The 24,928-nt window shown below is 39.2% G+C and overlaps 1 protein-coding gene across 1 annotated transcript in view; it reads right to left on the bottom strand.

Moving 5' to 3' along the window:
* Positions 1-24,928, bottom strand: part of GALNT14 (polypeptide N-acetylgalactosaminyltransferase 14) — a 3,768,866-nt gene that overhangs the window by 702,505 nt on the left and 3,041,433 nt on the right. Inside the window, exon 12 of the mRNA XM_044058899.1 lies at positions 1,867-1,950. Within this exon, the coding sequence (XP_043914834.1) occupies positions 1,867-1,950 (84 nt within the window). The remainder of the gene's footprint in view (positions 1-1,866; positions 1,951-24,928) is intronic.

Below are 24,928 nucleotides of genomic sequence, written 5' to 3'. Positions count from 1 at the left end.
GACCTTCATGTGTTCAAAAGCGCCTTCTTTAACAACATTTATTTTTACCTCAGATTTTTGGATGATATTTTTATATCATGTGATGTTAGAGAATCGGACATTCAGTCCTTTGTTGAATACGTAAATAACTACCAGTTTCAAAATATATAGATAAATATATATATATATATATATATATATATATATATAAATATATATATATAAAAATTTTCACTGTACTGTGATCTCAGAAAACGGATTTCTGTGAATGGTATTTTCATTCTTATAGTCGTTCAGTCTTTTTCCTATTTGATCTGTTGTCATAGACCTGTTATAACCAATGCAGATATATTTTACAAGATGGAAGTTTAGTTTTACATAACATTTTAAAGTCTAGAGTGTTTTTACGCAAAGGTAATTGTGTATCTAAAGGGGTTGTGCACATTGCTATTTGTTCCGAATGCCACACTTTTTATGTGGGCAAAAACAAGTGATGTTTCAAAAACAGAATCTATGAACATCCATATGACATTTTAAATAAAAATGTAAACAATGCTTTTTACAAACACACCTTGGTTTGTGGATCTTTTCAAAAATGTTCAAGGTTGTTCGAAGTCCATCGGGAGGTGATTGGAAGGTGCTTTAAGAAATTTGTGAATTGGTTTGGCAACTTGTACCCATGTTGGAATGAATTTATATGTATTGCATCTATAATGCAAATGAAGGGGAGAAAATTATAGTTTTATCAGTATAGCTATTTAATATAAATTAGGTTTGGTAAAGTTTTGATAGTGGTTATTAATTTACAACTTTTTATTGCATGCTAGTGGTCCAGGTGAGCAAATGATTAATAGAAACGCTTTTTATGTGTACTTTTTGGTACAGACACTTTAACATGATTAAATCTGATTATTAACTTATTTAATCAACCAATTATGTGATTATCCAATGAAATGTTTTTGTAGTGTGTATATACAGGCATTTGTTATTTGTGTGTATTATTCTGATGAAGTCTCTTTTGGAGGAATGAAAGCGTTTAATAAATCCATTTTTAGTGAATTCCATTGTGCAAACTTCCTTCTGGCATTATTACAGTTTCGATTACCAGTTTGTTTGAATAACGCTTCACCTTTTGTGATTTAATATAAAGCTTATCAAAATGCCTAGAGGCAAGAACATAGGGTTTCTTCATGAAATCCCAACTTACAAAATGCCAAAACATCAAACACAAAAGTCCAAAATATCACAAGGGCAAAATCTCCAAACGTAAGCATTTTTTGCAAGTGGGCTAGACTCCGCACACCTTCTATGTAGGGACCCCCATACCCACCATTTATATTTACCACCTCCACATTTGCACAGACTCAAAGAAGGGAAAATCTCCCTAAACCAAGGCATCATTGCTACAACACTCTTAGCGACTGCACTGGCAGTGATTCCCTGAGGAATACGGAGACAGGCATTCTGTTCCTCAGCATCCTGTGGTCCGGCACCTGATACTGAAGGAATTTGATCTCAGCCACCTGTAGCTATACCAAAACATAAGTCTACATTTCCAATATATTAAATCCAGTGAAAATTCAGAATGCCGGGAAAGTGTGCTGATATTACAAATATGTTATGACAGTTTTACAGGCATTTGTCTTCATCCCAGTCTTCTATACAGAAAAAAAGAAATATGCATTCTCAATGATACAGACAATTTGACAAGTATGGCATTGACAAATCACAAGGACGGTCATGCCATTGACATGCAGGTTAAGCAGCTGAGAGTCTCCTAGGAAAGTTCTACATGACTGCTGTGGGTACCTCAGCACCATCACCACATGGATAATCTATATCTAACATACAAAGAAAACAGCTCTTTAAGAATGCAAGTGCTCTTACTTGAGTTCAGGATACACATTCTCCAGGTACCATTTGAACGTTTGACATTTCAGAGTCTTTCGGAGTTTTTTTCTGCTCTCAATGCTGGAAAGATATCAAGAAATATATGAAAGTATATAATTAAGCTTCCTTTATTAGGTTAACTGTCATACACAAAGGAGGTACACTACACTTTATCTTTGTTTAGCAAAATGTAGCAAATTACTGCCTTGTAATACAGAATGAGAGAAATGCTGTCTGTTTTTTGTAGGCTAATTTAAAATGCACTGGAGCTTTGAGGATGATCTGTTACAGCTGAATGAATGTGCTGTTCAGCTGTGTTGACACTGCTTGAATAGCTATTGTTCACAAGGGACTAGTTCCCTGGTTTTGAATGAACACTTATCAGATCAGCAGAGGCTTGACATTTTACAAAGCACCTCGCAGAAAAGTCAGCTGCTAAATATGGCTTGTTAACAGGAGGATGCAGCGATATGTGTAGCAGACTCTGTAAATTAAAGGGCAAAATACTGTACTAGTAGGAACTCTAGTAAAGTAGATCACTATTTATGCAATCACTATTCTACATAAATATCATAGTTCTTCCCTAAGGGATGTATTATGCAAACACTCCCATTAAAAGGTGCGATTTTTATGTTTGTCCATTAGCAATCATATCCTTGAAGTAGGAGTGACAGATCAGCAGTTATGACAAACATCAAAATTAAGACAGACAACTAAACTGCTTTTTTCCCTATACACTTTTCTTCCTTCCTACCTGCCAACCATCAGGCTTTTTTCCCATGAGCTACGCCAATCTGCTCCCCTTAAGCATTTATGTGGCCAGTGACTAAGGTGAGACCCAAATGGAGGGAGTCAACAGCCTTCCCAGCAGTCTATTGCTCACTAAATGACCAGTCCTGAACTACAGACTATCCCTACTGTCAGTCTGAGGGCCCATAGGGGAAATATAATAACACCACTGGACTTCTCCTGAAGCTCTAAAGCCTACTGACTGATGACCCACTCCTTCGCCACTGCTACTGTCCTGGAGTGCAGATGGAATCCTTCATTAATACACACTGTTGGATAATTTGTATTCATCCTTAACACAGTGGATGGCATGATTGATCAGAGTCTCCTATGGTCCTGCTTACATATGCATGTTCCCACATATCCACAGGAAGTGCTACCATCACCACCTTAGCCATACCAAACCCATATTCATGGTTCCCAGCTGCATCTCCACTGACCATGTGCATCTACCTGCAAATGGCAAGCAGCCAATCTGCCCAACACTTCATCTCTACAGGACGGGAAAGCAGGCAACAGCTGCCCACTCCCTCCTTTCTCATCCTCACCCTTCTAATGCTCAAGTCCCTGCTTGAGGTCAGATCACCAAGTTCATACTTAGGGCTTTATCACCCTGAGCCATGAAGCTGAGAACAAGACAGTAAATTATTGGCCATGTTACTACCACAAAGTCACAAACCTTCCCTACTGAGGAGATAATATTAAACACCGCAGTAGAAAACTGACCAATAAAGGACAAAAGCAGCATAAGAATGCAAGATAGAAAATGGCCATGATTTTCATATATATTATGCCAGCATTATAGAAAAGATGAGGGCATAGAAAATATTTTTAACCAGATAAGCCCGCTAGGCACACAGTCCCTTTTCAGTGGCAGCCTATGAGCAATATCTGCCTAAATGATTTTCTTTGTCACAAAGTAGATAAACAGAGTCTGGGGGGATCAAACCCAAAACTGCTGCAGCATCTAACTATAAGCATATATAAGGATTTTTTTTATTTGATATATTTTTCTTTTAATTTCAGGCCACTGGACTCAAGTGTCCCCTTTCAGGAGTGAACACAAGTACTGTGTGGCTGAATAATTTGCTTAGTCTTAATCAGCAAGGAAACAGATGTTGATGAGATCAAACCCTGGGCTACACGAAGTAGCTCATGAACAGCTCATAATATTAATTTTCTGTGCTAACTGCCAGAAAAAGTCAATGAAGTTCAATTTGAACAATGAATTTATCTGTTTCATTAAGACAATTCCATTAAATAAAATCCATTTACTAGGAGTACATGATGGCAAAGTACAACGAAAGTGCTAGTAACTCGTGAATATAATACAATGCAAAGGAAAGGTCAGATTACTGACCCGCAATTGTTGACCTACAAAGAATGCAGTGACAAATTCTTATTGGCGACTTTACAGATGGCTCACTAACAAACATAACTACAGTTAAGATATTAATAACAACAGTATTGTCCCTATATTAATTTTGTAATCTGACTGACAGCTAATATTAAATTAAGTGGCAGCTATCTGTCTGCATATCTTGCTAGCTACCTTTTATCTTGCAGGCAGTTTCAAAGCACTTTCTTTAATGCATCCTTCATGTTTCACATAAGGGCATCAAAAGTGAGTATATGTATAGCTGATGTCTACCAACCTTAACTTATTATGCTCTTTGCAAAGGGATGAACAGTTTTTTGTTTGCCAGGGTAGAGCAGTGAGTACTATAAACCTTTTTCACCCTCAGCCTGGGAGCAGTGTCTGGTTAAGTGACTTACTCAGTTTGCTTGTCAGGGTAGAGCAGTGAATACTATATACCTTTTTTATACTCAGCCTGGGAGCAGTGTCTGGTTAAGTAATTTAGTCAGTCACACAATTAGGCCATGGAAGCAGAGGGAATAAAACCTTGCACCTCTGGACCACAGGAAACAGCTTACTAATGACATCTTATTCCTCTAAGCCAACTGCCAGACTAATCCTCTAAGTCAAATGCCACACCTAAAGACCTTTTTAACCTAAAGTTAAGGACAATACATAAATCAGAGGTAGCAATCATCATAAACATGCTTTTAAGGGTCTTGTACTCCACAACACACATTTGACATTGTGAATTTCTTGTTTTATGAGTCATGTTGTCTTATACATATCATGGGAATAAACCAAGAATCTTCTTATAACACCAACTCTACTTTCTCTAACTGCAGCTGCTTTCAATCCAAGTCCTTAAAATTATTGTAGGGACTACAGTTAGACATACATTAAGGGTAGTTACAGAAAGGAAGCAGGCTTTAGATGCACTCATTACAGCTAGAAATAATGATAGAGTTTGTCCCTCATTTAGTTTTTGGGAACAAAATTAATGTCCCAGTCCTTATAAGGATTTCAAACAATGTGACAGCACTTAGTCCGGACCATCAGTTAGGATTAGCATCACAGTTAGCAGTTTTAAAGTGAGAGCAAGGCTTAGTGGGATTGTTAAGATAACAACAGTAGCATATATATTTATAGCTAGCATCAAAGCTGTGGTTTAAGGTACTACTTGAAGCTTACAGGGAAGGTACAGTTAGCATTAATAGTGCTGTTATAAAAATTTGTCATTTATGCTGCGGCTACAGATATGAAAATGACAGTGTTATTACAAGTAGTACTGGATGAGTGATGATATAATGAATTATGCTCATTTAGGACCAAGCTTATTATAAATGTTAGGGTTATGTTCATAGAGTTTCTACAGTAATTAGGACTGTGATTTGTGTAAGAGCTGAAACTACTGCTAGACTTGGGGCTAGATTTAAAGATATAGTCAAGCTTGATGCTGGCTAAAGTCAGAGGTACTGTAAATAACTTGAGGTAACATTGTGCTGGGGGGCAGACATAAGCTTTTTGTTAGTGTTAGTGGCTCATTTTTAACTTTGATTAGAACTAGGGTGGTATACATAGTTGTTATGCAAGTGTACAGTGGCTGTGTGTGCTGGATGTACAAAAGTGCAGGCGAGATGCAATTCAGAGTAATGAGATGTATGTATGTGCAATGGTACAAAACTCGTAAAGAATTTTATAGGCAAAGGCGTACATAATGCGATACACATGAGACATTTTGCAAAACACGTCACTTAACTATGGAAATGAGGCATTATTCCTATATTTTGTGATTCAGAGACTGAATGTGCAACTGTGTACAGTGCACTTCATTAATAAAAAGCAAAGCCACACCTTTTTCATTAACTGCAATCGGCAAAGATGCTCGATTTCACTACTAGTGTTGTTATGCACCACTTTCAGCTGCTTGCTTTTATTGTACCACAACTTGATGTGAGAAGTGACACTCAGTGGCCTCTAATGAGAAGATACAGGCAAATAATTATGCACTTCAGATTTACAAAGCAAGAGCTACTTGACAGATTTTGGAATACAAGGATGATTATAAAGGCTTTGGTAAACATTCATACCTAACAATCTTGCAGTGGGAAATATGTGACCTTCCTATTTCCTGTAAATACTAAGATATGCGTAGCTCTCACACTTGCTATAGGGACCTTCCAGAGACAGACTAGGAATGCACTGAGTATCTCACAGGTTCCTGTCTCAAGAATACTGCAGCAGATCCTCAATATATCCTTGGCCCATGTGGATGAGCATACATACATCAGTGTCCCCACACAAGTAAGCCAGTACCACATGTCCCTTTTATGGGATGGCATACTTTCCTGAGATGATTAGTGTGCTACATTGGTTCCCCTTTATAATCTTGAAATACTGAAACCTCAAATTTCAGTATCTTGAGACCATAAAGGCAAATGCTCAAAAACCCGAAACCCCAAAACTATGAAAAACAAAATTGCAAACATTAACACACCATACAACAAACACATACACCATCCTACCTACACTACAACAAATCAAACAACAATACATACACAAACACAATAACACACATCAACACATCTAAACTACATTTAAACGGGGGGGCGGAGGCAAGCCCCCCTGCACCCCCCCACTTATATATACTAACTCCGAGATCGCAAAAACAGAAAAAGACAGCAAACTGACACCCAGACATTCTACAGTCCCACACACACACACACACACACACACACACACACACACACACACACACACACACACACACACACACACACACACACACACACACCACACATATACAAACACCAACACATCCAACACTTACACACTCACACTTTCACCTGCCTACACTAACTCACACGTACAACCTACAAATACACTGACATACATCCAAACTCCCACCCAAAACCCTTACAAAACACTCACTTACCTCAAATCTCACCTAAATCCACACATGACATCGGACACCATCCACACAAACAACCACATGTAACGTAGTGTAAAGCCATAACCGCGAAATTGAGACATTCAAATTCGCGATTATGCACTTTTGCTATTTTAAAAATTCGCCTTTATGGTCTCAAGATACTGAAATTTGAGATTTCAGTATTTCAAGATTATAAAGGGGAACTGCTACATTTCATCCATTTGGCATATTAGGGCCCCATCTAGGCCACAAGGGTGAGGTATCACAAAAGGAAATATTCCATCAACTACCAGTTATTGTATGATGTAAAAGGCTGCATCACCAGTGTATCATCCCAGCATCCTGGCAGTACCCATGAATCCCAAATATGGCACTCAAGTTCACTATACTGCCATTTTCGACATGGTAGGATTCAACAAGATCATCTAGTTGGTAGATGCACACTAAATAACTCTGTTCCCCACAGCTATTTCTCTATATCATGACAAAAGTTTCAAGGACTAACCACTTTATCTACATATGTTCCCTCCCTGTTGTGTGTTCTGGTGACATAGGATACCTACTTGAAATCTGGGGCGAATGACACCAATCCATAACCTGCAGGAAGCTGCAGAGGTGCACTTTAAAACCACTCTGTCAAATAAGTGTTTAAACTGTTCAAAGCCCATTTCGACTGCCAGGATGAGTTAGAAAGGGGAGGCTTGACCCTCCTAATGTATGCAAAATGTTTTGTGCATGTTGCGTTCTACATAGCAGGATTATACATCAGTCTAGTGCATAACTGTCACAGGTAGTGACCAGTGGTGGCAATGCAGCTCCCACTATTCCCTGTTCCACCACTGATGACAGCAAGAGTGACCAGCCAACCCCCTCAAAGGCTTGTGCATGGCATACAGTAGTACAAGAGAAGTTCTGGCATCTAGTCCACAACTATGGGCCATGACATCCACTACATAATAGTGCAAAGTTACATAAATAATACATGATGCATGCAGTATCATCTGTGGGCTACGCTTAGTACTGTATTGTCAACTCACACTGTGAATCAGACATTCCTCCACACATCATACATAAATGTGTACTTTATATACTCATAACCATTGTCATTTGCACAATGTTTAGTAGTCAGTGGCACAAGTGCCAGGTTTACCAGCAGACAATGGGGGATTAGAAAGTGACTGGGTATGTGAAATGATGTATGCAGACAGCTCATTTATTTATTTATTTATCCTTTGTTAACCAGGTTAGTCCACTGGGCTAGGGGCCCATTTTCAATGGAGATCCAAGGAGAAAAGCTCCACAAACACACAATAAAAAATATGATGCCAAAAAATAATACACATATATCATAACAAAACCAAGATATATTACAAGTTTAAAAACATAAAAAATGGCAAGATATAATGACATGTGAGTAACAGCATTAATGCCATGTAGATAATCATTAAAGGTATCGACAAAGCTCCACAAACACAACATAAAAAAGATAATGCCAAAAAAATAATAGTCATATATCATAAACATACCAAGTTACATTGCAAGTTTAAGAACATTACAAAGGGCACGATAAAGAGATACGTGAGTAACAACATTAATGCCTTGTAGAAATCATTAAAAGTATGCATTTTGTGCATGTACAACAACAAAATGATAGAGGTCAGGTTGTTTGGACAAAACATAAGACTAGTAAGTGGAGTGCAGAGAAGAGTGAAAAATAACTGAAGAGACAGAATAGCAAAGAGTGGCAGTTGTGTCAGTTATAGTGGGTGGAGTGGAAGGAAAGGTGGTAGAGTTAGAGTGGAGAGAAGGAAATGAAGAAAGAACAAATAGAGGACTAATAAGTGGACTGTAGTGAAGAGTGAAGAATAACTGAAGAGACAGAGAATAGCAAAGAGTGGCAGTTGTGTCAATTACAGTGGGTGGAGTGGAAGGAGAGGTGGTAAAGTATGACAGGGTGGAAAGAAGGAAATGAGGAAAGCATTGAGGTGGCCTGGGAAATAAGAAGTAAAACAGGGGGGCAAAGTTGGGAGGAAAGTTTAGTTTTATTTAAGAGTGCTCAGTGGTGTAGCTACAGATCCACAGGATTGTAAGTATATATATTGTATGAAGGGAATAGTTCTAGTGTGGTAGTGGGAGATTAGGTGGGGTGGTGGCAGTTGTAGGAGGGAGAGTTGGCTGGGTGTTTTTTCAGTTCTTTTTTGAAGAAGAGCGAAGATTGGATATGTCGTATGTTAGAAGGGAGTTTGTTCCAGGTTTGAGATATGGAGCATTTACAAAGTAACCTGCCTATAGTTTTGTTGGATGTGTAGGTGTTCAGTAGTGCTTGGTCAGTGCTACGGAGAGATTGTTCAGGTTTGTAGAAGGATAGGTGGGTGAACAGGGAGGAACAGTTTTCAGGTTTGTAGAAAGAGAATGTCCAATTTGTAGCTGTGAAAGTTGGAGTAGTTGTGGGAACTCAAGCCACTGAAGTTTTTTAGTGCAAGACAGTGATGAGGTTTGTAGGGGAAATTGCAAGCAAATCTGGCTATCTGGTTGTAGGTTTCTTCTAGTTTGATTAGGAGATTTGCTTGGATGTGTGTGCATATTGAAGAAGCGTACAGTAGGCAGGGGAGGAGATAGGCTTGGGCAAGTGAGGTCCTAATGGTGTTAGTTAAGAATTGAGATTTGTTGTGCATTGAGTATATGTCATCATTGTAGCAAGCTTAAATGCTAGCACTTGTTTACAATCTGTGGGGCCAGCCCAGCACCATCATTGAGATTAGTTGTCTTTTTTCTATTGATATGTGCCTAAGAATTGTGCTGTTGTGGTAATGCAGTTACTTTCAGTTGGGGATGCAAATATCAATGCTATTTCACTCACAAATGTTTGCTCATATGCCAGGTGTCATCAACCTTTACCGTTTTTATACACACACATACATATCCATATATATATCTATACTTACACCTATAGCTGTATCTGTATCTATATCTATATATGTGCAAACATTGTCAGTGCTGGCATAGACTGTTACTTAGTACACTTCCTTCTGCCACTTCCTTTGGGGCTGCTGTTGGATGAGTTATGTATTAGTCTGTAAAGTTATGGCAAAGTTGAAATGTGTTATCCCCGATGTCCCCTAATGATGGTGCTGGGCATAGTCCCATAGATTGTCAACAAGTGCTGGCATTTAAGCTTGCTATGATGATGACATATACTAGATGCACACACACATACACACACACACACAGACACACAGACACACACACACACACACACACACACACACACACACACAGTTGTCCAGGACTAGTCGTAGCCCTGCAGACATTCAAACTCTTACATGCACTTACACACCCATCCACCAGTATATCTCTTCTAATTTTACCTAACCTTACTTGCAGCATGGTGTCTACCATTGAAAATAAGGGGGAATTGTAGCATTTTGCACATAGTAATTTTACAGAAGGCTGTGTTAATTTATGCAGCCAATCAATTCTTTGAATCACCTGACTGTGTAAAATCTTCTAGCAGGCATTCCCGGGGAGAGTACATGGCTAATTATCATTAGCTGTTCCCCCACAATGCTTCACTAACATTTAGCGAGGTGGTTGAGACACCCCAGTTCAGTAACTCTACCAAATGTGTAAAATCAGTTCAGTGGGCCTGTCTCTCAATCAGAATGGGTGTCCATGTGTGGTTGGTTGCTTTTGTTAGGGCTGATCGCTCATAGTAGCCCTTTCAAAATCCTAGCCATGGTTCAGTTCATGATGCACAATACATGAGTATGCAGCTTGGTCCTGAACATTGCTATTGCCAGATACCAGAAACTGTAACAAGTAAGTCACTTAATCTGTTAGCACAGTATATGGAAAAAGTGACCTTTTTCAAGGGTAGTAAATGCCGTAGATACCTTCATGCCACTGTCAATGAACTGTAACATGTATATGCAGGTGCATTAGCAATGTTAGCTGTTTGAGCTGCCATGTCACACTGCAGTGGATGTGAGCCACATCCTAGGAGTCTTACTTTCATACAGTCGTTTCACATTGAACTTGGCTAAAGAAATCACCTCTTCAGTGCGAGCTCAGGGCAGGGCCCAAAGCCTGTTCATAGGTGAGTACTAGGCTAATGGCCCTGGAGCCTTAACAAAAGTAGCCCATAGGATTACCCTGGCATCATGCCACCCGACCTTAGTTCCCAGTGCCTCTGTCGAGTAGAGCCACCGGAGTGATCCCCGGCATGAATTTTCTATTTCCCATCCACTCATCAAGATTTCTCTTTAAGAGGGCCAGTGAGGTGCTCTGTTTGACATGTATGGGAAGTCTATTCCACAGCATGGGCAGTCTCTGGGTTATCAACTTGTCCCTCCAACACATTCTGTTGATTGTGGTAATGATGTTTAGGTCTCTGGAGCATGTGGTGCGAAGGGATTTCTTTAGATGTAGCATTTGTAACAGAGCTGGGTCAGACATGGCTTTGTAAGTCAAGCAGATATCGCCTCTAAGTAGGCTATATGAGACAGAGAATAGTTGGAGTTTTTTGAGTCTGTCCATATAGGACAAGTGTTTAAGGCCTAGGATCCTCTTTGTGAGGTACTTTTGCTAGTGAGGTACATGCCAAATGGGGCATTATACCCGATGACTGGCCTAAGGAAAGAAGAGTAAAAATAATTTGTCTGTCTTGGTAATCGAACCGTGAATGCTTGCATGTAAAGTGAGGACTCTAACCACTACACTATCTCACTTGAAGGGGACTAAATCTTCTTGTCCTTCTATGAGATATCAGCTCAGGATGGACAATGTAACAGCAGGTCCATTGATTAATATGCATATGGACAGAGCCAGGGGATGAAATGAGTGGTCTTGCCAGGATCCCGAGATTTGTTGAACAATATACGCACCAGTATGACATCCTACAGTGGTGCCACTTGGACCAGCCTGCCCAGAGGATTGCAGGAAGCTCTATATTGCTCTATATTAAGTATGAAAACAACTTCACTATTAATGTAATATTATTATGTACAAAAATCTTCAAGGTATAGGAAGACACTGGAAAAATCATAGAAAAGTTTACTTTCCTACAAAATTACTTAACTCATTTATCCTGCAATTCTTGTAAGCCAAAAATTCTGCAGGGGAAGCACTGTTCTCCTGTGCCATATCCAAGCTCTGGAACAACCTACCAACTAACATTACTACACTCCATAGCCATCTTTTCAAGTCTGTTCTTAAATCGCATCTAAAATCTCACTGGCTCTGTCCTTGCCAAAACCCCAACTAAATCCAGGATTTACCAACAAATTTTTCATTTTTTCTTTGCTCATAACTCTAGTGTCAGATAAAATTTTTCCAGGCGTTCTTTTACCTAGTATTCTTGTATGTTGTTTTGTATATGTATACACTTAAACCTTAACAAATCTTCCATTGTACTTGTCATGCTAACACCTTTTACCACTGTGAAATGATACTGTCTAGGCTGTATGCCATGTTATCTATTTGTAACTTTCTGTGGAGCTTTTCTCCCAGGGCCTCCGCTGAAAAGGGACTCCCGGTAAACAAATATAAAAAAAATATATAAATAAATAAATGTAATGCTTTTATAGCTGCTGCCTGTTGCCAGAGTGGCATATTTTGAGTTTGGCAGATTTCATCAAGTAAACAGTCAGCAATGTATATATTTTAAGTTTAAATGTTTACACAACATTAATAAGTTCACAGTAGGTTAAAGGCACTAACATATTGACAATTTTCCAACACTTTAGAACCTCTATAGTAGATGCTAAGAAGAGCACTATGTACTTTCAGGGGGGTCAGGAAACCACTGAAGTACCTACTGGTCAAGAATTTTGCTGCTATGGCAAATCTGCAGTTTTTACATTTCAGCAAGGCCACATTCAAGTAGGTGTAACTCTGCCTGGAAGAAGTGGACAGCATTACCATTAAAAGAACATTTGAATATTAAACATAATTGTTTGCTTATGCTTATTGATAATACTATTCACTTATTCTAACCAGAGTCACACCTGTCTGAATGCAGCCTTACTGAAATGGACAAACTGCAAAGTTGCCACAGCAGCAAAATTCCATAAGCAGTTCAATGGTTCCCTGACTCTTCCCACCCAAAGTACCTGATGCACTTGTTAATATCCTTTTCTGAAGTTCTGAAGTGTCTATAATCATACCTGTCAACCTCTAAACTCAAGAATTCTGGACAATGCCAAAAATAACAGGGGGACAAAGGCCCAAAATCAGTGACAGATTTTAAAAATTGCTGTTAAAAACTAAGAAAGTTGATAGAATAACAGGTTTTGCATTAGCATGCATTATCTGTAGGATATGAAGTATGAAACTCAAATGTCTGTTATTTAATTACTTCAATCCTCAATGATTTGCTAAAAAAACACAAACTTTATGAGTAAAGGACTAAAAATTATGAAACAAATATATGGACATTCTGTGAAATTCTGGATAAATGAGAAGTATGTCTGTTTGCTTTTTAATTTGCAGTGAAGTTATTACTTTTTTTAAAGCATTAAAAAAACTCAACTGCAGTTCATTTCTTTTGCTATTTGGCTAGAAATGAAGGAAATAAAATCACTTAGATGTAGTCATTGTTATAGTTTTGCGCTTTCAGTGAGGCTACAGGATCTCATGTTGAACTACTAGAGTCAAGAAATGTAAGGCAACTACATGGGACTTGCAATTTCTAGTGCATTCATCAGTACACCACCAATTATGGAAGATGGAGAAATAAATAAAACATTGCAGTTGACAATATTGACTATACATAAACAAGTCACTGTCTCTATCAAAGGAGGGGCAAGGGTAGTCCCTCAACCCCCTGAGTAATTAATTTCTAAAATTAACAATAACAATAAGTTACCTCTATCCATAAGGGACAAGGGTGACAGGCCAGGTGTAGATTTACTTTTTCCCATTCATTAATCAAGACAGCGCTTAAACTGGATAATAGACAAACTCAGCTTCACGTGGATTGGAAGCTTGTTCCATAGAAGGGGCAGTCTCTAAGACACATATCTGTCTCTCCAACATGTTCTTTTTAAGTTACAGCCAAAATTCAGGTCCCTAGACCTTGCATTTCTGGTACTGTTTGACTTATAAATATGCAGGAGATTCATAACTGTGGGGTTTGTGGATGCCATGTAAGCCAGGCATAGATCAGCCATAAACAATCTATATAAATGAATAGAGGGAAAGGGCTTTAAACCACACTGCATAAGGCATGTTTATTATGCCTTGTATTATTTTTGTAAGGAACCTCTGAGATCACTTTAGTTGATGCATATGCCTGGGCAGGTACATACTGAAGGGAGCATTGTACTCTCTGACTGGTATGATAAGGGTGGAGTACAGTGGGATAATGACTTCTTTGGACCTAAATGCTATGTCCTTACTTACAAACTGCACAACATAAAAGGATTTCCTCACCACTGCAGCCACGTGGTGGTCAAAGGTAAGGTTGCTGTCTATATGCGTACCCAGATCCCTGACCACTGGGTTGACTCTTAGGGCGTATTGTCAACGTGGTAATTAGCCAGGATGGTTCACTTCCCAAAGGGTGCAATTATGTATTTCTTAGCATTGAGTTTATGACCATGGCTTTGGCACCATTTGTTAGTCAGAGATAGGCCTTCTTGAAGAATGCTAGTGTCTGCAGGGTAGTTGATGATAACCCCCAGCTTGCAATCATCTGCAAATTTAGCCATAAACCTTCAGCATTTGTTTCCATTTCAGAGTAATAGATGCCAAACAGGAGCGGGCACAGTACCGAGCCCTAGGTAAATTCAGCTAGTCTCTGGCCTCTTGGTGGAGGTGGCCTCATCTATTTTGACCTTCTAGTAAAACTAGGAGACTACTAAACTACTAAAAAACTGCCACTCCTAGTGTTTTACTTGCATTACTTATAAATAAATAATACTGATTTCATGTATTATTGTAAAATAAAAGATACTGCATTCCATTACTTCTGGGTGTCTCTCTTTGACTATTTTTTTTTTCTTTGCCTTCTTCTGTAGATCCATCTGAGCCTTGGGCACCACAACTACAGTCAAGTTAAGTGAGAAATAGATCACCTATGGCCAATTACAAGCATGCTTCACAGGGCATTTAAAGTTATTTTGACACAGCTAAAGCTCTACAAAGTTTATAGCGGAGTTTCTTCACAGGCTTCAGAAATGTGAAAACCAGAACAGCTCATTTGCACTTATTGCATGTGCATGTAGGCAAAGAGGTGTGTTTGACATTCAACTTGCATGTGTGTGCAAAGCATAACTGTGAATACACCAATAGGATTACATTCAGGATTAATGTTGAGCTACAGATAAATGTTCTGAAAACTGTTGATGCTTTATTTATGGATGCAAAGGCTTAAACACTGAATTTATGAAGTATACTACATAGATTAATAAGGGATAAATCATGTTGTGCCTTTAAGGCAATGGCAAACAATGGTTAACACTAGCACAGGTTGCACGTATGCCATACATCTGAAACATGGGCACTACCTGGGTGGGACACAGAGACATTGTCTGTATAATACCATGTGCATTGCAAACCACCTGGCAAATGGAGTATAAACCCTTCTATTTGATATGCCAAGCAATATGTGGAGTTAGTGGGGACTCAACGGCAATATGAGTATAATCACTGGCTACCTGGGAAATATACTGTGGTGTAAAATGCCAACAAAATGGTGGTTCTCCCCTTGGCTGTCCATGGAAACCAGATATCCTCCTTCACTTGACCAGTATCATGCTAAGGAACTAGTGCAGGATCAATGTGTCAGGCCTCATAGATTACTGATGTGTTCCATGTCAGAGTCTGAAACTTCTCCATAGCAAGGGCAGTTAATGCTACACAAACTTTCATATCCATTGGGATGGGTAGTCCATTCATCTCCCTTGATTCCATGTGTCTGACAGATGATTGCTACCTCCTGTATGGTGTCTGTATCCACACAGTAACAGTCGACACTGCCCTTGTCATTGAGGTAAAGATATGTCAGCCAATGTAATGAGGAGGAGAGCAGAGCGCTGCATCATGGGCACTGGCTCTGACAGCAGAGCACTAACACTTGTGCTAAGCTTTGGCTGCTGCTATTTCTGGCATAACTGTGTGAGTGAAGCTCCTGTACATGAGAAATCCTGGTTTTCAGAATAGGGAACCACTACAGGTCTCAGCACTCCATCTCTGAATCACTCCACCGTGCTTCATTTCATATGAGGTGGGACTTATTAACATGTTGGCTCTCATTTGTATAACATTAAGATGTCATTTGCATGCAATGAATATTGTACTGTTTTTCCTGTAGTGGTACTTGTGTCAATCAATCACCCCTTTAATGTGTCAGTGCTTATAGGACTATTTCATGTAACACCATCTGCTAATTGTTTCTGATTACCCCCACAAAATGTTACACGTACCTAAGAAAAGTACAGCAACTCTTAATAAAAATGAAGGAATGTGCACAAAGAGATGTACCCAAAGGAAGGCAGAGACAGCAAAAACGCCACTTATATTTATGTAGAAACAACCTAGACCTAAATCACACGTGAAAAATATTATTGATGGGTTACTCAACAGCAGTCCCTTCACACAATATTTGGTTCTGAATCAACTCTATAAAATTCTATGGGTAGGATAATAAGGCTGATATAACTTAATACAGAGAAATAAAATGATGTAGAGGAGAACTAATACCAAATCTGATGGCTACCTTCCAATTCATAGATGAATGGGATAGTACCTGCGGATAAGGAGGTAGAGAGATGTGATTCTAGTTCTCCAAAAGAAAGGAGCAAGGGAAAAATTAAAAAAGACAGCCCCTAAGGCTTACAAAAGAAATAATGTTTGTGTATTTCAAGTTTTTTGTAGCATGGGATCAGAAGCAACATGTTATATTACAAGATTATCAAATCTAATCAGTTTGATTTGGTCATTCAGTTATAAACATGGCAGAGACTGTATACACAGCCACCTTAAACTTTTAGCAAGTCGTTTTGTAAAATCTCTCAGAAAATTATAATATGTGACATACCTAGCACAGAAACAGGTCCCAGTGCAATATTGTAGATTAATACTTAGCAAAAGATATACAGGGTGAAAGTAAACTGTTTCCAGAGTAAAGAGATGGTATTTACAAGTGATGAACTGCAGGGTTCAATATTTTTATTAATTTGCAATCCGTGTAAGAGCAGTAGACACTCTGGAACTCTGGTAAACAGATTATTTTGTCCTTAGCCTCCCCTCCTCCAGGGTATATGCAGTCTGCCTGTGCAGGGTTGAGGGGCAGGTGAATAGAAGCAGTTTGGCCCTGGGGAGCAGCAAGGTAAGGCTGAATTACTATGCAGGAGAAAGTGGTCAGAGCAGGCATTAGGAAAGGAGGACTGAGTTTAAAATGAAGTCAGTACGATTGTTACTGAGTTGTGGTACAGCAAGCATTGCCTTGGTTTGCGGGCAACCACTGATATTACACAGGTCTAGCAAGGAGTGTGTGAAGTAACTACCCAGTGGTAGTATTCTGGGCAGTTGGATAACTATGCTAATTAAGGATCAAAGAACTGGTGTATGACATTAAGAGAAAGATAATGTCATAGGTATTTTCCAACTGAAATGAAGTATAGTGTAGCAAAACAATAAAGGAAGAGTAGAAATCAGCCGAGGGTGAAGAGAACTGGTCATTTGTTGCAGTTAATTTTTACTTAAATGTTTATTTTGAAATGGAACATGAATTCATAATGTTGCAGTGAAGAAGAGCATGTAAATATATTTGCTGTCATTTGAAATACAAAAAGAAAAAAATATCAGACTAGTGGGTACTGCTAACAAAAATTAAATGAATGAAGGTGCATTGTGGTGATTTACCTGAAGACACTTGATGATGTGAAGAATGAATGGTAAACTGAAGACATTATATGTAGAGAGAAGCACAGTAAGTAACAGTAAGGAATATTATTTTAGGATCAGGATTATCACCTTATGGAATGCAAATGCTATTTTACCCCTGAATAAATCTGTAAGAACAATAATAGAATATGGAAATGGATTTTGCTCTTTTTCAACCAGTTGCTGTTGTTGTGTCTTTCGGCTTTCCCCGGTTAGGAACTCCGGCCCGCTAATGATTGACAGTAGATTTTTACGTGCCAAGTTGCCAGCTCTGATGCACAACCTTCAACGAAGGTATGCCCATTCACGCATGTCTCAGCACAGAAGACGCTCCGGCTGAGAATCGAACAGGACAACATCTTACTGTGAGGTGACAAAGCTACCGCAGCACCACCACATAAACTGCAGGGGGTACAAAAATATTACACAAAAACGATACATACTTTGAAGAACAAACACTACAGGAAAGCCTAGTTACATTAAAACATCACCCATTCTATTATTGGCTATTAAAGAGTGATTTACTATAGGCATTTAAAATTTCAAAAGGAGAAACGTTCAGAGGTTCGCATCAAAATGGGACTAAAAACATTTTTTTTTAAATATGTGGATACTTTTGATACATCAATTGAAAGAGATTATTTCCATACTAGAGACGCAATGGCCTAGGGCAGCATTCCAATCAATATTAGGCTCTCTTTGAAAACTAGGAGTGTTTAAAACATCCTGAGACATTTATTATGATAACAGAATGTTTGAGATTAGAACTGTAGGAGTAGGTTTCTTATTAGGCTGCGAGCCTTTAACATATACTGGAACATTGAAATAATGAATGTTTGGAAGAACTGTTCAGACATGATCAGGTTTATAAAACAGATGTGGATGATATTGTCTACAGAATGAAAAATCAATTTAATAGAAGCACTGTAGGATACATCCACCAAGCACAGTCACAGAGAACATCAGGATTTGGAAAGAGAGCCTCTCAGATTTCAGTGGCATTTAAGTTTACAGGAAGACAATGTAGACAACAGTGACGTGGAAATATATAACAATGCATCAGTTTCAGCTGGCAAGGGAGGATTTCCATGGAAGAAAATGGTTTGCAACTCCTTGATCTCTCAACCTGGGAAATGGAAACAAGGGGTTATGACGAAGGACACCACTTTCCCAAACTTGAGGTTAAACTGGGAGGCAAAACTAGTGTGGAATTGTGATATACAGAACAAAAAGACTGTGTTGCAAAATGAGAATCAAGCAGATGCACAAGCACTGGACTTGATATTTTGTATATCAAACAGAGTACAGTTTTTATTTTTAAAAAAAGTAAAAAAAACATTAATGTTGCTGTCTTTGAAATTTAATTTAACCTTTGCTGTTTACTTTGGGGAATTGAATGTCATGTCAGGTGGCCTTTATTGTTTATAGCTACACATATTGCAGAGATTAGCATACACTGACCTCAGAGAGATAGCAATCCTGCAAGCGGATAGGTTTAGTGAAAATTTCACTCCCTTATCCCCTACAAACCTATCACAAAGCTTCCCCCAAACTTCCTCCCCACCCTATATTTCTGAAGAGCAGGTCCTCAAAGCCTTGTCCAAGGCAAAAAAACACAGCCTCTATGGGACCCGACAACATCCCAGGCTGTCTTCTAAACAGGCTAAAACATGAACTAGCATCACCATTAAGTACCCTTTTCAATCATAGCCTAACTGCAGGCTTTGTTCCTGCGGAATGGAGAACAGCAAGAGTATTCCCCTCCACAAAGGTGGCACAGCAACAGACTTACAGGAATTACAGACCCATAAGCCTGACCAGCCTCATCTGTAAGGCCATGGAACGTACCATTATGGATCTTATAAATAAAGACATAGGTGACCTCCAAACCTTGGATCCTACCCAATTCGACTTCATCAAAGGCAGATCCTACTTGTTAAATCTGGTGGACTTCTTTGAAAATGTGACCAGAGCGGTTGATGATGGCAAATCTGTGCACACAGCATACCTCGACTTGACTAAGGCTTTTGACACATTCCCACATTCAGGAATTATCAATAAACTTAGCAAACTGAATGTAAGCCCCTTTCGTTGTAAGATGGTTAACCTACTGGCTCACAAATCAGACGCACACTATCAAAATGGGTGACTAAACATCAACCAGCAGATCTATTACCAGTGGTGTGCCACAGGCGTCACTGTTGGGCCCCCTACTGTTGGATATATACTCCTCAGAAGTTCAGGTCAAGACCAAGGGGTTGTGGCTGACCAAGTTTGCAGATGACTGCAAACTAGGTGCAATCACTGAATCTCCAAATGATATCAGAATACTCCAGGAGGGTCTCACACAGCCCATTGACTGGTGTGCTAGTCACAGTCTTAAACTGAATGCAAAGAAAGGCATCATCATTCTCTTTGGCACAAACAATGTCCCTCCACACTCTTAAATCAACAACAATACCCTAAGTACTAATGAAGTGGAAAGGGACCTGGGATCAAACGTTGACTGCAACCTTAACTTCGACCACCATGCGTCTACTGTAGTAAAGAAGGAAGGCTTTCTACATAGCATACTTGACTAGTAAATGCATCACCTCAAGAGCAAAAGGTTATAATCCCTCTATACTCAGCACTAATCTGGCCCATAATTGAGTATAACGCTCTGTTCAAAGCACCTGTAGCAATTGGAGAAACTTCAAATGCTTCTAACAAAGAAGATCAAGGGGCTCCAGCATGTGCCTTACACAGACTGACTAAAGTCCCTGTTACTATACTCTGTGTCACATAGACTTCTTCGAAGAGACTTATGCCTGGCCTACAGAGCAATCCAAGACCCAAACCTAATGAACTTGCTGCATATCAGTAAATCAAAGGGGACTAGGGTTACCTGTTCCAAGGACCTAAATATAGCCTGCGACTTAAATAGGACATGGTGGAGGGACACATTTTCTCCCAGCAACTGCTGCATCTTTAGAACAGGCTACCAATTCATGTGAAACAGTGCACCTCTATGACACTGTTCAAGAGGAACCTGGATGAGTGGAATGGGCACAATAAATTCTTACCGGGGATAGTGCCCACAATGCTCCTGGACATGGGCAGTCTTGACTAAATGCAATCTTGGGTACTGACTAGCATTTTCATGGTATTACACTGGGATGAAAAAGTTAAGCTTAAAATTACCTCTGGGTCGATAGCCTAGTAATCTCCTATGATCATATGGCAGAGGGCCAGCAAACTTTTATCCCAGTGGACATTAGGGTTACCACCCATCCATCTTTGCAAAAGGCAGTCCTTATTTTAGAGGTTGTGTCCCATGCAAAAAATAAAAAATTCTAATGTCCTAATATTTTAGTACAACATAAAGTTTCCTAAGTTTCCCTTAATAGTAACATAAAACAATTATTTTGCATCTGAAGCACATAATGATTATATGAACAGCATTAGCGGCTTAAATACTGTAAGAATAATCTTTTATTTTTGGCAAAAAAGTGATGTTCATTCCTTTGCACTTGCTCTGCATATGGTTTGTTATGCAAATATGATGGCTCAACAAAAATGTACCACTTGATATGTGAAAAGGTGATAACCCACTTGAGGTCTTGGAAACTGGGCATGCAGGGCACTAGAGGGATTTTTTTGTTTTCCGTTAGCAACAGTTGTGCAAGTTAAAGTTACATAATAGTAGAGATCTGAATGAGCACTGTTGCAGTAGCCTCAGCTATATGGGTTATATCCTGCCAAGGATACAGCCAGCTGCTTGCACAGCTTCAGGTTACCTTCTACAGGACAAGTTAGGCAGCTTGAGCTGAGCTGACTAAAAGGCAAGTTTAGGTGTGAGGCCCTTCACAGCATTCCTGCCAGCCAAGACAGGGAGGCTGAGCTCTTTAAGGACAATGCTAGGAACAACAAAAAATAAATGTCCACACTGTGGCATAGAAAACACACCAAAAACAAGGAGGATAAAAGGAGGGAGCATCTACTGCAGCAGTGATCATTCAAAGATGTACTGTTATGATAAGTTCAGATTAGGCAACTGTACTATGATCATCATATTGATCACTGCTGCAGTAGCCTTAGCTATATGGGTAGATTACCTTAGATTACTACACTTGGGAAGTGGAATGAGCCCCTGGAGAATGGTCCTAACAAAGCTTGATCTGGATCTAGAGATGGAATCAAGCTTATAGTGCTTTGTAAAAGTATGTACAAAAAGTATGTACAGGGGACTAAGTATAAGTTTTTAGAGTACTTTTAGAATCCACCCTTTCCAAAAAGACATAGATAAAGCCAAGGCCCTGTTAGAGTGGGCCTTGAACTTGCCTGGAATAGTTTCGTTATGGCAAGCATAATAAAAGGTAATAGCTTTAGAAACCCATTTGAAAATAGTCTGTTTTGACAGAAGTGGCCCTTCTTCTTACCTTCACAATAAATGAACAACTGATCAAAAGATCTAAAAGATTTAGCTCTGTCAAGATAATACCTGAATTTTATCTGAACATCCAAGGTATGGAATATCCTTTCTACCTCATTTTCAGGTTCAGGAAAGAAAAGGGGGGCATGAATAGTTTGACTTAAAGTAAACTTGGATACATTTTAGGCATAAAAGAAGGATCATTTATCAAAGAAACCATGTCCCTACGGAAAAAGAGATAGGGTTGACTCACAATAACAGCTTGTAACTCAGATACTTTCTTGCAGAGGTCAGAGCAATTAGTAAAACTGTTTTCCATGTTAAGAACCTCAAGTCAGCCAAATTAACTGATTCAAATGGAGCAAGTGTTACCTTCTCAAACAGCCAAATAAGTTCACAAGGAGCGGAGGCCTCTTATGCATAACCCCATCTCATGCTGCCAGCTCAGCTATCTGGAATTTTTTAAATAATTCTATGTCATTTGTGACTATTCATATGATTTATACAGAACTGCATGTTATGTACTGAGATAAGATGTATCCACAGTGTACCCTGCTGGAACATAGAAGATTAACCTGTAAAACTTTAGAATAGTTGAGGTTAAGTTATTTTATAGCTGAGCCATAAACAAAAGATGTTATCTCTCTGTTTCAGTTCAGTAGCAGACACAATGTCTACAGCTAGAAGTTTTTTGTATTGGCTTGGATAGTTGCAATTACTAAGTTTCAAATGTAAAAGTGTTTTATTTTTTTATGACTTCCAAGATCTGCAAAGATCTGAGAGATATGTATTTCTCACACAGAGATGTTAAATTCTGTTAACTTTCTGTTTAGCCTGGGAAGTGAAGTCAGATGACAAAGAGTGATGTCATCCAAGCTGGCCCAGCAGTAATGTTTGATATTAATTTGGGATGTCTCTCAGAGAGAGACTGTGCATTTTGTATTTTGTCTTGGACCTAGCAAGAACATCCACTCATCTTCATCATCTGCACTTGCCTGGCTGTAAGTAAGCTTTAGGGCATATGATCTCCTTTAGATATAAATAAGAATATAGTAAAGATTAGTTTAGATGTTTTCTGTATTTATTTGAGACTGTTCTGCAATGTTGTTTTAAAATATTTCCTGTGATGTTTAACTCTGAAGTTACAGTGCTGATGCACTGAGTATTGTCTTGTTCTTTTATTATTTATTATTAAATATATTTAGACCTATCTTTGTGGCTATTTGTGTGACATATTTAAGCCCTTAGATTACTTGTATATGTATTTGGTGACAATGTACAGGCCACTCCTAATAGCCTGGTGCTTGTTCAAAACTACCATTTGGATTATTAGTAACATTACACAGTAGGACTGAAAACCCTTTGTTAAGGGCCTAGAGTAGCTGATAAGAGTGGTTGGTGGCAGTGATAACTACCTTATAGTCTGGGCAAAAGGGGGCATAGCTAGTGTGTGTGTGTGTGTGTGTGTGTGTGTGTGTGTGTGTGTGTGTGTGTGTGTGTGTGTGTGTGTGTGTGTGTGTCTGTGTGTAATTGTGTGTGTGTATGTTTATATATAAATCAAATCTCAAAATGTGTGTGTGTCAGCTACTTGGGCAGGGACACAAAGCACTGGTTGCATAGGCAGTGTGCTGAAGGTTTTGGCTTAACCACTCAACTGAGATCTCAACCCTATAGATGTGCCAGTGGGGAGTTTTATTGGGGATCTGGAGAGAGAGAGAGAGAAAAACCAGCCCCACACTGACAGTGATTTCTGTGTGCTCTTAAGGGAAATTGTACTTTACTGTGTGTGTACTGGTCATCCTCCCAGTGTATATGTCCCCTAGCTGTTGCCAGTGGTGAGGACTGAGGCTCCTTGATTACTGGGTCAGTGCAAGGGCATCACAACCCCTTTCAAGAATATTTTGACATGAGACTGCATTGAAAGAGGAGGATCCATGGACAGACATGCTGAAATGGCAGACAAATGAATCATGACAGAAGAATAAGAAAAGCCATAGGATAGCAACTCATACAAATATTGTAGAAATAGAGAACAACTATCCTTAAATGGGTGCTGGCTATGCTGTTTGCACCAACCAGAACATCCTTTCCATTTGCTAATTTGCTAATATATGATTTTCTAGTAGCAGACTTTCTTGTGTCCAGAATGCAGGATGCCTGTAGAGTGAGACTGTGCAGTGAAGTTATATTCCAAGTTACCATGGCTAATCTGCAAAGGGAGTATGACCTGGTCCCTCTTTGCTTGTTGATGTACCACATTACTGTATATTGTGTGTAAGCACCTGAAGAGATTCCCCAGGACCAAAGATGGTTCCGAGAGTTGAATGACTTGATCAGTGAGATCATCTCCTTGATATTTATATGCTTGAATCTGTCTTTCATGTCCAACAACTCCTGCACATTTATCCCTCCTGAAACTGTTCACCAAGCAAAGTCTGATGTGCCTATGGTGACTGCTTTGGAGCAGAAAGGGAGAAGGGGAGACCTGGATTTAAGGATATCTGTTGTCTCCACCAAGAGATTTCTCTTCTGACAACCCCCAGTACTGGGATTTGAAAAGATAAAGGGTATTTGTTCTGGGACCAAACAGATTACAGATACCACTGTATCTTTCCCATGTACAGCCTTGCCAGGGGTATTATGAGAACCGCAGATGCTACGAGACCCAAACTCCTGCAGA

This window comes from Protopterus annectens, chromosome 1.part2 (assembly GCF_019279795.1).
Source record: "Protopterus annectens isolate FY-2018-M chromosome 1.part2, PAN1.0, whole genome shotgun sequence".
Lineage (NCBI taxonomy): Eukaryota > Metazoa > Chordata > Ceratodontiformes > Protopteridae > Protopterus > Protopterus annectens.
This window is presented reverse-complemented; position numbering and strand designations above follow the sequence as displayed.